At 47.2% G+C, this 17,745-nt stretch overlaps 1 protein-coding gene across 1 annotated transcript; it reads left to right on the top strand.

The window, feature by feature from the left end:
- Positions 1-205: 205 nt before the first annotated feature.
- On the top strand, positions 206-16,160 carry SLAMF7 (SLAM family member 7). Its single transcript, XM_043567954.1, has 7 exons — positions 206-333; positions 9,812-10,144; positions 11,422-11,694; positions 11,913-12,029; positions 12,970-13,073; positions 13,806-13,868; positions 14,624-16,160. The coding sequence occupies exons 1-7, from the start codon at positions 282-284 to the stop codon at positions 14,693-14,695; spliced, it is 1,014 nt and encodes a 337-aa protein (XP_043423889.1). The 5' UTR covers positions 206-281; the 3' UTR covers positions 14,696-16,160.
- Positions 16,161-17,745: the final 1,585 nt, after the last annotated feature.

Raw genomic sequence — 17,745 nt, 5'->3', positions numbered from 1 at the left:
CTGTGTGGCCTTAATCAATTCCTAGCCTCTGTGAGCCCGGTTTCTTCTCTGTAAAGTGGGGTCTGCGTCACCTTTGGGCCTCAGTTCACTCCTGACACCTTTCATTGACCACCTACAACTAAAGTGAAACAAGAACGAGAAAAAAAAAACAAAACTAGAGACAGCTCATGGTCACGTGTCACTTTCATGGTCCCTCCTATAAAAACGTCAGCTAAAGGAGAGGTGTGTGCACTGTGCAAAGGAGGCGGAATCATTTGAGTGACTGACATCCAGACAACAACATGCTTGCTTATCTAGCATGCTTCATCCTTGTCCTTCTCTGCCAACATCCAGGTGAGTCCAGACCGTCCTGTTCTCCTGACTGCCTTCCCCATCCTGTACACCTCTAGGCTTTGGGGTCCCCTCTGGGACTCTGGCCAACTCAGGAAGTTCTGCTCCCTCATCTCATATTATTTTCTGCATCTCGTGACCTCTAAATCAGAGGACAGGAAGAAACGAGAGGAGAAAGAATGGCTCTGGGGACAGTCGCCCCTTCTGACTGTCCCAGGGAAGGAAGGGCTGAAGGAAGGGTGCTGAATATCAGAAAGACCTGTGTTCTGCCATGAATTAAATAAAAGATGTTATCTTCCCCGAGCCTCAGCCTTCCTTCCCTTGGAGGGCAACTTTAAAATCAAAATGAGAGCGTACTGGTGAATGTTTCCTTATTTATAAGTATATGTTTTTTTAAATATTTAGAAGTCCATATTTAAAAATAGGTTTTAAATATACTTAGAAAGATATTTTCAATGACTGTGCATAACAGGGAGGTTAATGGCAGGAAAGGTTTGAATTTTCTCTCTTAACCAGGCCAATTCAACCCTTGTCCACTCAGAAGAGCGTCTCCTACTGTAGGCACTTTATGTTTATGTTACTCCTTACTCACAAAGGACTGAGGTTGTTGCTTCTCTGGTCCCAAGGGTTCTACTCTTTGAAGATGTTACTAACCTCAGAGCTCTCAGAAAGGACCTGGAGCCCCATCAGTTAGGACTATCTCTCCAGTCACCCAACTCGCAGGGCACCCCCACAGGGTCTCCCTCTGGGGCCTTGGCACAGGTGGTCCGTTTGTGGGCACCCCACGACTTCCTGCGGCGACCTGCCCCAGACCACACAGTCGGTCGCTGCTCCCAATCCTTCCCGGCCTCACTGAGTGCTCAGCATCAGCAGACCCTCGCCTTCCCTGAGTTCATTAGAATTTTGCATGCTCTTAGGAAGCCCCCGGCTCGAAGCAGGTGGTCCTACCGTGGGCTTTCGCTTTACAAACGGCTCCCTGAATAGAAACAGTAGTCAGAAGTGGAACTTGAAAAATGTGAAGTGGGGGAGGAAACAGCGGGGCTTTTCAAACCCCCAGGTGCTTACCTGGAACGCGAGCTGTGGGCAGCACTGGGTGCTACACACTTCCCCCCCCCCCCCCTGCCCCGTGGTCGAAGGGAGTCCACGATTGTCCTAGGGCCTCTAGTGGGCAGGGCAGAGGAAGCAGTGCCAGCCCTGGACAAGGACCCCCGGGTGTGACCTCGTCGTGTTGTCGTGAGTAAGGTCCTCGGCCTCTGTACGCGAGCACATAGCCTAACTTGCAGAATTATTGTGATGTTTTAAATGAGATACCAGGTACCAAACACGTACAGTACTAATCGCGTGTATTACGCTCCCGCTGCACGTCCAAGGCGTTTTTCACACCGTGTCCTCGTGAGCCTGTGAGATAGATGTCATCACCCTCCGTTCTTAGATGGGCAGACCCGGGCTGGAGAGGTCAGGTATCTTGGGCGAGATGGTACAGCCGTTAACAAGTAGGCCGGGGACTGGGTTTCCAAAGCTAGTCAGCGCTTTTTCATCACACCCAGTTGCCTGACAATGCGCTGGACCCCGGAGAAGCCCTCTGTAATTGCGGGTTCGAGCTGAATCTTCCCCAGGAGAGCTGTTGAGATTCCTCACCTCTCCAGCTACCCGAGGCCAAGGTGGGGACTGAAGATGCCCAGGAAGAGAGCAGGCCACTCCAGGCTCAGGATGTGGATGTACCAACAGGAACCACCCTGGCCACGTTCAGAGGGGCCAAGAAACCGCGCTTGTGGACTCAGGATTCTCATCTGGAAAATGGGCTCAATAGTCTGCTTCTCCCTCACAGGTTTTGGGAGGACTAAGTGATGCAGCGGGGCGGAGGAGACAATGTTTTCGAAAATTTTTCGATGTTTCTCTATTTTTGAGAAAGAGAGTGAGAGAGAGCGAGAGAGAGAGAGAGAGAGAGAGAGACAGGGCGTGAGCAGGGGAGGGGCAGAGAGCGAGGGAGACCCAGAATCCGAAGCGGGCTCCGGGCTCCGAGCTGTCGGCACAGAGCCCGTCGCGGGGCTCGAACCCGCAAACCTCCAGTGAGATCGTGACCTGAGCCGAAGTCGGACGCTTAACCGACTGAGCCGCCCAGGCGCCCCGAGGAGACAATTTAAAGAAGGAAAACAACCCTCGGTGGTTCGGTCAGGTAAGCATCCGACTCTTGATTTCAGCTCAGGTCATGGTCTCACCGTCGTGAGATCAAGTCCCACGTCAGGCTCGGCGCTGGGCGTGGAGCCCGCTTAAGATTCTCTCTCTCTCTCGCTCTGCCCCTCCACCCCACCCCTCTCCAAAAAAAAAAAAAGAAAGAAAAACAGAAAACGTGGGTGAGCAGGTATTGAGGAGATGTTGAAAAAGACCAGAAGAGCCAAGAGGGAGTGGGGGTGTAGATGACCGAGGGGGCAACCTCTGTCTCACGTACCTAAGACTGATTTAAAATCCTCTTTCTGTGGTACGTGAGGTAAGGGGAAGTTGGGTAAGGAACAGTAGTTTCCAAAATTGGTGTTTTTCTTTCTTAAGCAACAGTTGGCTTTTATGAAACACAACCTTATGCAGAATCAAACATGTAAATTACTGCACGGCGTGGAAGCCTCCCTGTCGCAAGAAGAGTTCCCCAGCCTCCTTCCCATCACCCCTCCCCATCTCTCACCCCCTGGGCCTTCTCTCAGCTCTCCAGAGACACCCTGAGGCGCTGCCACCGGCCTCAGGGGTGGCGGGGGCATAGCTTGGGAAGCCCCGCCTGAGGAGTCCTGGCTCCACTGACTGAGAACACGTCACCGTGACCCTTGGAGGGAGCATCAGTCTCCTCATCTGTGAGGCGGGATAGGACTTCGTAGTCCCTAAGTTCTCTCCCGGCTCTGAGATGCTCTGGCTTCCATGAAGAGGATGCCATGAGACGCTGGTACATTCTAATGGACCGCTAATGGACCGTTAACCAACTGAGCCACCCAGCTCCCCCCTTCTCCACTCATCTCTTAAGTCTTGTGGGGGGAAACAGGTTACGGTGGAGGAAGTGATAACCCAGAGGAAAGATACGTGACAAAGGGGAGGAGCTGTTGTCCCTTCCTGTTGTGAACAGTGTCTCAGGGCTGATGCTCCTGCTGTCACAACATCAGAGTCTTGGCCGGGACAGAAGGCAGAGGGCCTCCTGCTCCAGCTCCACCCCCCCCACCGCCACCTCCAAAGGCAGGTTGGCAGGGGACGTTTGCTGCGGGAGTTCTTACCATGCGGGGTGATTGGGCGTAACCATTCTGCCGTGAATTAGCCAGTGAATGGTCAAAAGCATTAGGCTCCAGACCATCTTCTGAGAAGTTCATCCTGCTGAGAAGCCAACCAAAGAAGTTTAGGGAAATCTGTTTCTCACTTCTAGCCATCCTTAGGGAAATGAGAAGTAAAAATGAGAAGCGTTCTCAAGGCCTGTCTCCTAGATAAGGCTCCCCTCCCCACCCCCCGGTGGCAGACGGCTCTGAACTTCTCAAAATGCTTTCAAATGCATGTCGCCCCTTCATCCACCCCAAATTCTGGCAGATAAAGGTTATTTTTCTCTATGAGAGCTGAAAACACTGAAACTCCAAGTGCTCAGTGGCAAGGCAGCCGTGTGAAGAGCTTAGGCCTCTGAGACAGAAGGACCCGCTAGCTTCTCGTCCCACATCCACCACTTCTCGGATCGGGGCCGTGGGGAAATCACTCAGCATCTTGGAGCCCCAGTGTCCTCATCAATAAGGTGAAGTTTTAGTAACCTCTATCTCGTGGAGTTACTTTCAGAAATAAAAAAGCCTAACGCCCATTAAACCAGTTTAGGAGCTAAGGAGTGATACCGAGTGTTTGTTGCTTATCACAGAGGAACCAGAATGAACCCGGGTCTCCTGGCTCCCCGTTAGGCCAGAGCACTACCCCTTTCATACTGTTCCATACGGCCTGGCCATCCCCATCCCTCCCTGGGTGTGACCCCAGACCTCACCACCAGGTGACCAGTTATTGGTCAACAAATGGTACGTTCACCCACCGCCCAGCGGAATAACTCCTTCTGGGGACTTTCAAGTAGAAAATCAAGTGTGGCAAATTTCAGGGGGTGGACGTGAGAAACAAGTGGAGGCTTGCTCAGGGAAGGGCTTTATGGGTCTTGAATAATACTTGGACGGGCAGAGAGACGGATAAAGCACAAAAAAAATGTGGGGTACAAAGGAAACCGGGAGTCAGGTGAGGGAGGCTGGCTGCTTGTCCGGTGGTAGTAAGTGACGTCATGTCTTCTCACGGCATCATAGGGTCATCCTGCCCTTGAGCAAAAGCCCTGGCCTTTTTTGATGAGTCAGCCCAGGTCATGTGATACTGTTGAGCTAATTACCATGCCAGAGGAAGGCTACCCCTTGAGCTAGGCGCCCGTCAGTCTTACCCAACCCATGGAGCTGCTACAAAATGAGGAAAGGGTAAGGTGGATGCGGAAGAGGCGAGTTAGGACAGTCACTGCACTGGTCCTCCAGGTGGGAGGGTAGATGAGTCTCGAGGCCCAATCCTCCCGGGCCTTTTTGGTAGGTGTTAGTATCCACTCAATCTCTAGAGTGTCCCAATCTTACAGATCACGTTCACTTTCCCTACTGTAAGTTCCCCAAACGCCTGCTACATCCCGTCTTATAACCCATACAGGTAGTTAATTAATGACTATCTCCTGACCCCATGAGTAGGAGTTGCTCCCTAGTTATAGCCTCAGCTCCTAGACACAAATATGGAACTCCTGGCACAAATGTGGAGCAAAATGAATCCTTGCTAGAGGAAGGAGTGACTGAAAGAGGAAACCATGACCTACCTAGGCATGGTAAAATTCGATAGGATCAGGGCAGGTGGAAAAGCCAATCAGAACGCGAAGCTTCGGTTCAGTCTTGAAATACTGAGAAGAGAAGTCTCTTGTTTCTGCATCCCATTTCCCCCCACCAACTCTGCAAAACTGAGTTGTGAAACTCTGGGAAGGTCTTTCCAGAGAGGAGGAAATAAAACTGGTTAGGACTCACCCACCCGGCCCCCTATCCTCTGAACCCACACTTGGGGAATGGCATGGAACCACTTTCTTCTTTCATGACCCGCCTTTTCATCCTGAAGATACAATTAAGGCAGAACGATAGACTCCCTCTAGGCTCCTGTGGGCAATTTGCACCGTGAGGTCTTCCAATTTCATACTGACAAGGAGCAATGAATTTGGAGGCATGTTTTATATATATATATATATATATATATATATATATATATCGCCACACGAAATTTGCAGCTCTTGGCATTCAGCCTGCAAAAATAGAACCACATGTGTGAACAAGTGAGAAGAATAATCGTGCATGGCCTAAATGGGTGCACACAGCCACTAAAGCCACATCCTTGCATTTTGCCACCTCCCCAGCTTACACATCTCCCCCCCAAACCTCATGCGAAAATGATATTATTCAAAGGTGCCCTAAGTCCAGGATTGCACCTATTTAGGGCCAGGGGATACCCAACCTTCATTTGACTGCAGAATATTCACCTTATTGTTGAAGGAAAAGGACACAAACGTTAGTTGATCAGTCAAAAATTGAAAACAAAATGGACTTTGTCTGTTGCATGTACTGGGACTGTTTAGACACCCGTTGAGATGGTTAAACCACTGGAGACCATCCTACTTCAGTATTAGAGATGCAGGGGAGAAGCTTTTTGAAAAATCAGATTATTTGACATAATGATTTAATAAAGGCTTGATGGATCTAAAATATATAGGCACTGACTGATAAATTACGGGGACAAGGGGCCAGAAATGTTTCGAACAGGAATCAGCCCCTCAAAAGGCATTTACCCAGGGGAAGAAGCCATAAATTTACCCCCCTCCCCTGCAAAGAAAAAGGTTGGGAAGAAGCCAGTACTTTTGGACACAAATTTACGCCCCCCCCCCAAAAAAAAAGGTTGGTCAAGATCCCAAAACTGTGATCGAGGGACTAGGGGGACTAGGTGAACATTTAGTGGCATCAGATTCCCTTACTCTGGGGCGCCGACAGCTCAGCTCAGGCTTGAGGGAAGTTCACCGAAGGACATGAAGGGGAAACCAGGATCTGTGAGGCCCAACGTCTTCAGGGTTGACATGTGAGCCCTCCTGGGAGCTGACGAAGGGGAGAGGGCTAGAGCTGGCACAAATGCCCCAGGGCCTTCAGACTAAACCAATGGGGGGACATTGGGTTAAATCCTCAACAAATCATCACCTACTAGCTTTGTGCCTTTGGACAAGTTACTTGGGTTTTTTTTTTTGAATCTCGGTTTTCTCATCCAATCATGAGCTGACAAACTTTTGCTGTAAAGGGTCAGATAGTCAATATTTTAGCCTTTGCAGAGGATATAATCTCTATTGTAACTTCTCAAGTCAGCCTTGGTAATGGAAAAGCAGCAAGAGACACTATGTAAGCAAAAGAACATGGCTGTGTTCAGTTTGAACTTTCTTTACCAAAACAGGCAGCGGGCCACATTTGGCCCATGGATTATAGGTTGCTGATCCCTGTGCAAAGGGATCAAAATTCCAAGTTTTCAGGATCGTTTTACGTATTAGGCATAATCTTTACAACAAGGGATGGGCACGGATTCAACCTTAATACATAGCAACTATATTGGGAACTCTGTCAGAGTAGTTGGGTTGTAACAGAGACTATGGAAAAAATAGTGCAGCCATTTTCGATATCTGGATAGGCCAGTACAGGAATTTGTATTTTACTAGAAGAGGGATAAGTTACAGCGGTGCCACAGGGGGAGAAAATATTATGGTAACACTCAATGCTAAAATAATAATAATAATAATCCAATGAAAAATGAGCAGAGAACCTGAAGAGGCATTTTTCCAAAGAAGACGTAGGGATGACCAACCAACACATGAAAAGATGCTCAGCATCACTAATTATCAGGGAAATGCAAATCAACCGCCATGAGATATCACCTCCCACCTATCAGAATGGCTAGGATCCAAAAGACAAGAAATAACAAGTGTTGGTGAGGATGTGGAGAAAAGGCAATCCTAGCACATTGTTGGTGGGAATGTAGATGGTGCACCCACTGTGGAAAACAGTATGGCGTTTTCTCAAAAAATTAAAAACAGAAATATCATATGACCCAGTAATTCCACCACTGGGTATTTACCCAAAGAAAATGAAGACACGAATTCGAAAAGATATATACACCCCCCGTTTGTTTATTGCAGCATTATTTATAATAGCCAAGATGTGACAGCAAACCCAAGTGTCTATGAATAGATGAATGGATAAAGAGGATGTGATGTATATACATGATGGAATATTACTAAGCCATGAAAAGGAATGAGATCTTGCCATTTGCAATCACGTGGATGGACCCGGGGGGGGTTACGCTAAGTGATAGAGGTCAGACAGAGACAGACAAACGTCATATGATTTCACTGATATGTGGAACCAAAAACAAAAACAATTGAAACAGACTCATAAATACAGAAAACAAATTGGTGGTTGCCAGAGAGGTTGAGGGGTTGAGTGAAATAGGTGAAGAAGATTAAGAGGTACAAACTTTGAACTATAAGATAAATAAGTCACGGCGGGGGAAGTACAGGACAGGGATTAGAGTCAATAATATTGTAATAACTTAGTCTGGTGACAGGTGGTGACTATGCTTATCATAGGGAACACTGCGTCACGTATAGAATTGTTGGCTTACTGTGTTGCACACCTAAAACTAACATGAAACTCTACTTCGATTTAAAAAGTATGGCAACATATAGAAATAGAACCTGGATGCTTGGTCAATCATACAGAGCCACCGAAGCACAGGGCCCGGGACCTACGATAGTTTTAATTTCAGAATCAGAAGAAAAGTAAGTATAATGATAACAATTAATATATAATAATGAATCCAGCTGGCATTACAATTCATCGTTATGCCAATGCAGTCATAAAATATAATTTTTAATATTTTTATGGTCGAAGGACCAACTACGGCAAAAGTGCAAGCAGCCTACAAAAGTCATAATGGGGACCAGCAGTTACCTCGTTATACTACAATGGTCAGGAACCTATAGTTAGGATGCTCTGTTGGATTTGGAAAAGATTTTCTTGGGGCATCTGGCTGGCTCAGTAGGCAGAGCATGCAACCCTTGATCTCGGGGTTATGAGTTCCAGCCCCACGCTGGGCAGAGAGATGACTTAAAAAGGTTTTCCTCGGGGCACCTGGGTGGCTTGGTTGGTTAAGCGTCCGACTTCAGCTCAGGTCATGATCTCACAGTCCGTGAGTTCGAGCCCCGCGTTGGGCTCCGTGCTGATGGCTCAGAGCCTGGAGGCTGTTTCCGATTCTGTGTCTCCCTCTCTCTCTCTGCCCCTCCCCTGTTCATGCTCTGTCTCTCTCTGTCTCAAAAATAAATAAACGTTAAAAAAAAAAAAGAGGTTTTCTTCGTTTTTCGGTTTTTTTTTTTTTTCCTTTTTGTGCTTTCCGTGATGGAACTAATAACAATTCTCTTAGAAATTTCAGCGTGACGCATTACGGTAAGAGGCAGAAGGGGAGAAAACTGGGTTTTGTGCTCTTACGGAGAACACCTTTAAGAAGCTTTGGGTTCTGGTTTTGGTTCACCACTATTCGTGATCCTTGAGTAAGTTCTCTCAGCCTCTGGCATTTAGTTATCTCATCTATCTGTAAACAGTGACCTATAAGACCTCGACCCTGTGGGTACTGATGTGGGCTTTCCCTCTCTTACAGACTGTAATTTCAACAAGTCATTTAACCTCATTGTGGCTCAAGTTCCATATATATATATATGTATATATATATATATATACATATATATATATATATATGAATCCTTCCTCTAAGCATTGTTTTAAGAGTCAAATAAGGCTCACTACAAGTCCTAATCGTTGGGCGTAAGGATCACGGGTGCCCCTGGACATACTGCAGGGCATCCAATAACTCACCCCTTGCCTTTCCACTCAACGAAGGACACTGAAATTCAGGTCAATGAGAACCTCACTCAGAGATGATCTTGAAGGCACCTTAATCTACCCTAAAACAGAAGACCAAGTTTCCCAGATATTGTTATCATTAGGAACTTAGAGCTCCCTCCCCAGTGTCTGGTCTGTGCTTCTACATCCAGATCAGTTCTCCCAAGGGAGTCTGGGGGAAGGGGACAGTAAGCTCCCCACTTGTCCCCTAACGGGAACTTGTCAAGGGTGGAGCCAGGCCTTATGACCTACCTCAGAGTGTGGTCTTTCCAGACTGAGGTCTCTGGGAAGGGATGGGTTCGCCTGCAGTCACTGCTTTCAGGCAAGGCGCTCTGACCTCAGTGCCTTCGTGTGAGTGAGGTTTCAAAGGGTTTCCCAGAGGTGGGTTGGGTTGGCTCCACAGGGTTTCTCAGGACCTTCCCAGGACCCAAAGCAGGTGAATAATTGGTGACAAGGGCAGGGACATGGGTTTATTTTACGGTTCTCTTTCTCTGCAGGGCCAGCAACCTCTGGAGCCCCGAAGGAGCTGGTTGGTAACCTTGGTGGGTCTGTGACTTTCCCTCTGAAGCTCCCAGGAATTCAGATAGACACTATTGTCTGGACGTTCAACACAACCCCTCTCGTCACCATAGAGCCAAAAATGCCAGACAGACAAGCCAACGTCATAGTGACCCACAGTCATAACAAGGAAAGGGTGAAGTTTTTACAAGGAAACTACTCCCTGAAGCTCAGCAAACTGAGTAAGAATGACTCTGGTGACTACCGCATGGTGATATACAGCTCTTCCCTCAAAGACTCCTTCAGCCAGGAGTATAGGCTGCGTGTCTATGGTGAGCAGAATCGGTTCCCAAAGTGGGTAACTGTTTTCATAAAGTGGTAAACTCTGATATTGGAGCTGTTCAAGCAAAGGTTGGATGAACTCTTAGCAAGAATGTGGAAGAGGGAACTCTTGTATGGATGAAGTGAATGTAGTTGACCCCTAAGTTCCCTTCCTGTTCAGAGACTGTGAGAGGCAATGCAGTATAGACAATGGATGATGTGGGACACAGCGACCACACAAGCCAAATGCTGGCTGCTCTACCTACTAACTGCATAGCCTTCGCCAGGTTACTTAAGCTCTATGAAACTTCGTTTCCGTATCTGTAATGAGGAAGAAAGTGATCCCTATCTTAGAAAGACTTTTGTGTATAAACATCAATTACACCTTCTCCCCTATCAACGCCAACCAATTGAGAAATGGACACAAGAATCAGGAGGAAGATAAAAATACCAGTTATTTTTTCTGACGAAGCTAGATAGGAGAAATATTTTCCCCCAACTCTAGATCACTCAGGGAAGATGAACTTACAAAACAATGACTCAACCAGCTGTAAGAATAGTTGTCTCACTCACTGAGCTACAGTACAAGGGATGCCAGGAGATGGGCCTCCAGGTTTGCCCTTAAGATGTAGGCTATGGACCTTGAGCCAGGTGGCCCTCCATATAGACATAATTGAGGGGATCAGGGGGACACGCGTTATGTGGCCAGACTAGCTGGGGGAGGGGGAAAAGGTCAAACCACATCTAAACAGAAATCCTAATAGCGCAAAGTAGACAGATGTAGTAGAGAAATGTAGAGGGTGGATGTCAGGCTCTCACCATCTCATCAATGAGCAAATTGGTCATTCTCTAGGGGAGAACAGTGAGCAGAAGAGAGAGAGGGGGGCACCAGAGGTATTATTCCCACACTATTCTCTCCTGGAGAGTAAAGCGAAAGTCGCTTCAAGGAAGCCTGAGGACAGAAGAATGGGGAGCCTCTGGAAAAGATAAAATTAGCTCACATCTACGATGCATCTAGCACAAGGCTGGCCGTATAGCTGTGCGTTGAAAATGGCAGCTGCTTTCTTGTTGTATTATTATTATTATTATTTCTACTGCTATTGGTGCTTTTAGGTAGCTGTGGGAGAGCAGACCTAGGTAGCTCTTTCCCAGATAAGAATAAGAATTCTTCCCTGAACTGCTGCTCCCTCTCTGCTCTGTAGCACCACAGAGATTCAGTCCGAGATCTACAAGAATAATTCAGAAAAGGCATAGTTTCCACCCTTGGTGGTCTGTTTCTCTTTTGCAGAACACCTATCAAAGCCCAAAGTTACCATGGGTCTGCGGAACAATAAGAATGGCACCTGTCTCACCAACCTGACATGCTTCATGGACCAGGGAGGAGAGGATGTGACCTACAGCTGGGAGTCCCTGGGGCAGGCAGCCAATGAGTCCCATAATGGCTCCATCCTCCCCATATCCTGGAGGCTGGGAGAAAGGGACACGATCTTCATCTGTGTGGTCAGGAACCCCATCAGCAGCAACTCTTCAAACCCCATCTTTGCCTGGAAGCTCTGTGAAGGTGACTCTCTCTCCCCTCTCTCTCTCTCCAGGGGCCTCTGGTCTCAGGACCTATACCTTCTTCAGCCCCTGGTCCCCTTGGGAACAGCCCATGAAAACTGGAGACCCCCGGGAACTTACCAGACTGGGAGGGAGGTGGCGCTTGCCTCAAAAGTTGGGTCATTTTCCCTATCTGACTCTTCTCCCTTCCCTGTGCCCCCACCTACTCTATCTTTAAAGGTGCGGCTGCTGACTCAGAATCCTCCATGATCCTGGCTTCCCTGGGGGTGCTGTTGCTGATCATTGCCTTTGCACTCATGCCAGTTCTTCTGATTATGCAGAGAGAAAAAAGAAAAGGTAGAGCATACACTATTTTTGCCTTCAGCCTCATCCGTGCATGTGCCCCCTCGTTTATTCAACGAACATACGTTGAGCTGTGTGCCAGGCTCAATACTAGGCACTAAGGATACAGAAATGAAGAAGCCATACTCTGTGTCCTCAAGGAGAACACAACCAACCTTCACTCCTTAGTTCTGGAGTAAGAGAGTGCTGGAGTCCTTAACTCCTCCCCCAAGACCAAACTCCTCCCAGTTCCCTCCCCAGTGCCACCCCTACCCTTCCCCCAAAGGGACTTACTGGCGTGACTCTCCTGATGACACAAACCCCACACTGCTGACTCTGCTCCCCCGACCCGGGAGGTGACAGCCTCCAACTCTGAGGTCCCATAGAGCGGCACACCCTAATCAGCCCTTCCAATCCCCATCCTTGTCAGAGGCCCCAAAACAGTTCTGGCCCTCGTCACCGGACCAACTCCAGAGACCTCTCTTTACTCTGTACCTCAGTCTAGATGCATTCCTCCTGGAGAAGTCTGTCTCTGCCTCTTTCCATGCCATATCCCAGGCTCTGCATCCCTAAACCCTGCTGATTTGTTTTCTCAGGTTCCCACTGATACTGTTTGTGTGGGGTGTTGGGGAGGGACTTAAGCATCAGTTGTGTATAAATTGCAAGTGTTAAAATCTTTCTTCCTTCTTGAAAGAGCTCTGAAGGCATTTCTGACTTGCTCTGCTTCCCTTTTTGGCTGACTTGGTCCAAAAATTGGGAAGGGAAGTGCTGAGAGTAACCAGCTCATCGTGGGATCTCCCTGAGTGTAGCACTGAGAGTCCCATGTCCTGAAACACCCTTCAGTTGTAGGGACTCAGCATGGCAGTAACCTTAAGTGGGTCTTCCAGGGGGTGAGCTGGTGGGGGTGGTGAGTGGAAGGAGGTTTGGCCCTGATTCTTTCCCGCCTCACTTTCAGAGTCCATTGAAGAGAGGAAGGGAATGGACACTCATCAGGAAATTCCTAACCACTACCCCCCGTCTGGAGAGACCCCAGTTTACGACACAATCACTTGCGTTGATGTGAGTCCTTTTTCTATCTTTCCTGGAGCCTGATCTTATTCTCTAAGGCCCTTCTTGCTTTAGTTGAAATTTCTGCATGGACTTGGGTAACATGGCTATGAGGATGTATAGTCCTTGAAACCCCATGTGTCTCCCCAAGTCCTTATGAATTCTGTCTTGTGCAGGATTTGGTGGCCTCTGTTTCTGACCCAGCCAGTAATGCTCACCATGTGATCCATGGAATCTTCCCTTCCCTCCACAGTTCACAAGGGCCACTCAACAGGCCCAATTTCTTTTTCAAAGGACGGCAGGTAGCAAAGCGTGACTCTGGCCTGATGTTTAAGTTATAATGTAGTTCTGTCGTTTTGACCCATCAGTGATCCTCACATATTTGCTCCAAGGACCCTTCAGGCTAATGGAAAAATTTACTTGCAACTTTAACAATATTACTTCCCATTATACTTCCATCACCTTAGGCTGCTCATAGCTCACAGGACTTCTATATCTTACATATTTTTAAACTTATTTAAATACAGCACAGTTTAAAAATCAGGCAATGTCTTCTTGAAAAGAAGTTATTAATAATTATAATAACACTCACCAGCAAGAGCTTCTCCTTTCCCCATTCCTGGTCCAGAACCTCTCTTCCGTCTTGCCCCTTCTCCCATCTCTGCTTTCCCTTCTCTAGACTCTGGGTGTCTCTTTGGCCTTGTCGAGCTGACCCTATGATTTCTTCTTTTTTTTTTTTAATAGAAAACTATTCCAGAGGAAAATCCAGAAAAAACACTTTATTTCTCAGTGCAAATACCTCAAAAGGTAAGAAGCTTTAGAGCTGAGATTCACCTTACTTGTCTCATCCTTTTTCCTGGTTCAAGCTTAGCGAAAAATGTCTTGGGCCCCAAAGATCTTGTATTCTCTGGTATTAAACGTTTCCCCGGTATGTTCCCATTCTCTTTGCTGAGGGTTACCCAAGAATAAACAGAATAAATGAGAATTCTGTTTTAGGAGTTGAATGGGGTAATATGGAACAAATAGAAAGGGAGAGAAGAAGTTCTAGGGAAAATCAGCAGGATCCCGAAGATTTGGGTTGAGAAAAGTCCAAGGCTTGGGTCATGCCTCAGAGGGCTGGGGAGGCAATGCCAGCTTGCTGCTGAGCCACCAGTAAGCCGGAGGTGGGAGAAATTTCTGCTGCTTTTCTTTGGTCTAGCTATGTTGCATCGTGTTCGCACCCTCTCCCTAGTCAAACTACTAATGTGCTAAGCTTTAAAGCTTAATCCTTCACAGATCATGCTTCGCAGAAGTAGTGATACTGTCCTGTCTCTCCTCCCAACCAGATCAGAAAAGATGAGGATGGGCAAAGCACTTTGCTTAGTTAGCACTTTACTTAGGAAAGCAATAGGATTATTGGAAGTAAAGTGCAGTTCATTAAGCATTCAACAAGATAAATGTGGTTGGAACTTAAGTAATAATTGGGTGACCCTGGCTAGGAAGAGTGTCTGGGATGGTGGGGTCTTCTGGTGGGATCCAGAGCCCTCCCACCTCTACCTCTGATCTTTATATCTGCCTAACAGATGGAGGAGCCCCACTCTACACCCATATCCCCAGACACACCAACGTTATTTACCTATGAGATCATCAACTAAACAGCAGTGCATTGCTTCTGCCTCATGAAGATGGCGAAGAAGGAAGCCCCTGCCCCTCCCAAAGCCAAAGCCAAAGCAAAGGCTTTGAAGGCCAAGAAAGCAGTGCTGAAAGGTGTCCACAGTCATAAAAAAAGAAGAAGATCTGCACGTCACCTACATTCCGGCGGCCCAAAACACTGCGTCTCCAAAGGCAGCCCAAATATCCTGGGAAGAACAGCCTCAGGAGAAACAAGCTTGACCACGATGCCATCATCAAGCTCCCCCTGACTACCGAGTCAGCCGTGAAGAAGAAAATGGAAGACACAACACACTTGTTTCATCGTGGGTGTCAAGGCCAACAAGCACCAGATCAGACAGGCCGTGAAGAAGCTCTACAATATTGGCGTGGCCAAGGTCAACACTCTGATCAGACCTGATGGAGAAAAGGAAACATATGTTCGACTGGCTCCCGACTATGATGTTTTGGATGTTGCCAACAAAATTGGGATCATCTAAACTGAGTCCAGCTGGCTAAATCTAAATATAAAATTTTTCACCATAAAAAAAAAAAAAAAAGAAAATAGTAAAAAAAAAAAAAAATCACTGAATTGACCAGAAATATCAAGGAAGAATGAATTACTGACTTCCTTCCAGAGCGACTATCTTCAGATTTGAGGTCCTTCAGATGAGTTCCTAATTCCATCCACTCCTGAGAAATGTCCTCAAACCATGAATGGGTAACCATCTCTTCCTGGAAATGTGATGGTGAGTTTATCAGCCAACCCCAAGCAAGGGGCTTAGCAGTGTCTCCACAAAATGTAAATGCAGCGTCCGTCGTAAGAATGACAGCTCCCATTCTAGGGCTTGGAGGTCAGGAGTAGACCTAGAGTCTGGCAGCCAAAAGGGCAAGAATATAGGAATGGCAGACATTTCCAGAAGAAGCAGACGTAGTAGCCAGAAAGGGATTCACTAGCCACCTCATTAACCGTGTTCCTGGCACTGTGCTGAGCCTACACTGATTTTGGTCAGGTGTGATCTCTGCCCTTATGAAACTGGTTCCTCATGAATGACTTCTGTGGGCATTAGGAGCAGGTCTCACCACAAATCCCCAATAACCGGAGAGCCAAGTGTGGATCCACAGGACCTGGAGGTCAAAGAACACAAGGACAGAGAAGCCAGGCAGAAGACTATGTTTGGCTGGATGGAAATTCTAAAGTGTGTCTGGACTGAAGACAAGGACTGCTGCCTCAGCTCTATTTACACTCCGTGCTGTAGGTGAGAAGGTCGTGCCTTAGGGCTGTACAAAAGCCCATCTCAATGGAGACACTGAACCTGAAGACACATTTCGAATCTATTATAAAAGACGCAGAACTAGAGGTGATCATGTATAAATATTTAAAGTTGTGTAATTCATTCAACCAATATTTATTGAGAATCCCCGCCAGGTCAGTCTGGCAAATAAAATGTATGTAATCCCCGCCCCTCATAGAGTTTCCCTTTTTAATGAAATGAAAAACGTGGGGAGGAGGATAGTTACTTTTGGTATATTTATGGACGCATCTTGAAGGAAAATGGTGGGAAGGGATCTGATGCTCCAGGTCTGAGGGGGCCTGAACTGCCAAATCCCAAAACGAAAACAGTTTTGTTTAATGTCTTTTATTCAAAAGAAAGCAACGCACGGATTGGGGGAGCACAGTGACTCCCAAGCAGTGGAAACTCTTCTCAAGGGACTTGGGAAAAGAGCAAATTTTATAAAGCATTTGAAGAGGCAACATGGAAACAGGGCATAATTGGCTAGGAGGGTAGGGACTTCCTGAGTAAGGTGAACATCCCAACAACAGGTGAGTTTTCTATGACACCCCTCTCCCACCCCCATCCACATCCCACAATCTCTTGCAAGGAGCCAGTTGCTTTCATGTGAAGTAAAGTTTTATCCTATGGGTCCTCACATGACTCCTACAGGACAAGCTGGCCTAGGTACTCGTGTCCACTCTTCAAATGTTGAAATTGAGGCAAAGAGAAACTGCCGTATACAACCAAAGCTAGAAAAAAAGCAGTGCCCACTCCACCACCCATCATCCACCAGAGGATGAGGAAGATGGGGACTCAAAGCTAGAGAGGGGTGGGGGCACCTGGGTGGCTCAGTTAGTTAAGCATACGACTTCGGCTTAGGTCGTGATCTCATGGTTCATAGGTTGAAACCCTGAGTCAGACTCTGTGTTGACGACTCAGAGCCTGGACCCTGCTTCAGACTCTGTATCTCCCTCTCTCTCTGTCCCTCCCTTGCTCGCACTCTGTGTGTGTGTGTGTGTGTGTGTGTGTGTGTGTGTGTATGTGTGTGTATCTCACAAGAAATAGACATTTTTTTTTAATTTTTTTTTCAACGTTTTTATTTATTTTGGGGACAGAGACAGAGCATGAACGGGGGAGGGGCAGAGAGAGAGGGAGACACAGAATCGGAAACAGGCTCCAGGCTCTGAGCCATCAGCCCAGAGCCCGACGCGGGGCTCGAACCCACGGACCGCGAGATCGTGACCTGGCTGAAGTTGGACGCCCAACCGACTGCGCCACCCAGGCGCCCCAAGAAATAGATATTTTTAAAAAAAGGCTAGAGAAGAGTGGCTCCCCCTCTTCCCAAGTGTAGCATGAGGGAAACGCCATAGCTTTGGAGACAAGCAGTCTGGAGTCAAAAGCCCTTACTAGCAGAATGACCTTTGCCAAAGACTATTTTCTCATTTCTTGTTTCTATTTTCTTATTTCTAAAGCCATTATAGGGCTTGCGGTGTGGGATTATATGAAACCAGTATTAAGAGCATGGTATGGAGTACAAGATTCATATATGGCTCATGATGCTTGGGAAGGGAATAATACAGGGGGAAAAATGGTTAACTTCCTACAAGTCAACTTGGATAAGATACAGAAGCATTAAAATATCAGCCCTTAAAAGGGAGGTGTCTGGTGCAGGGGAGGAGAAACTTTCACTTCTTCCTTTCTAGGTTCTTTGGCTGGTATAACAATTAGATTGACAAGACAGATTAACAGGTGAAAAAAATTGGTTTCATATGTTCGGG

The sequence above is a fragment of the Prionailurus bengalensis genome, chromosome E4 (assembly GCF_016509475.1).
Source record: "Prionailurus bengalensis isolate Pbe53 chromosome E4, Fcat_Pben_1.1_paternal_pri, whole genome shotgun sequence".
Taxonomy (NCBI): domain Eukaryota; kingdom Metazoa; phylum Chordata; class Mammalia; order Carnivora; family Felidae; genus Prionailurus; species Prionailurus bengalensis.
Note: the sequence above shows the minus strand (reverse complement) of the source record. Positions and strands in the feature narration are given on the sequence as shown.

Coding starts and splice junctions, on each gene's coding strand:
- SLAMF7 (XM_043567954.1), top strand. CDS start 282: ATGCTTGCTTATCTAGCATGCTTCATCCTTGTCCTTCTCTGCCAACAT. Junction 334..9,811: donor CCTTCTCTGCCAACATCCAG/GTGAGTCCAGAC, acceptor CTTTCTCTGCAG/GGCCAGCAACCTCTGGAGCC. Junction 12,030..12,969: donor GCAGAGAGAAAAAAGAAAAG/GTAGAGCATACA, acceptor CCTCACTTTCAG/AGTCCATTGAAGAGAGGAAG.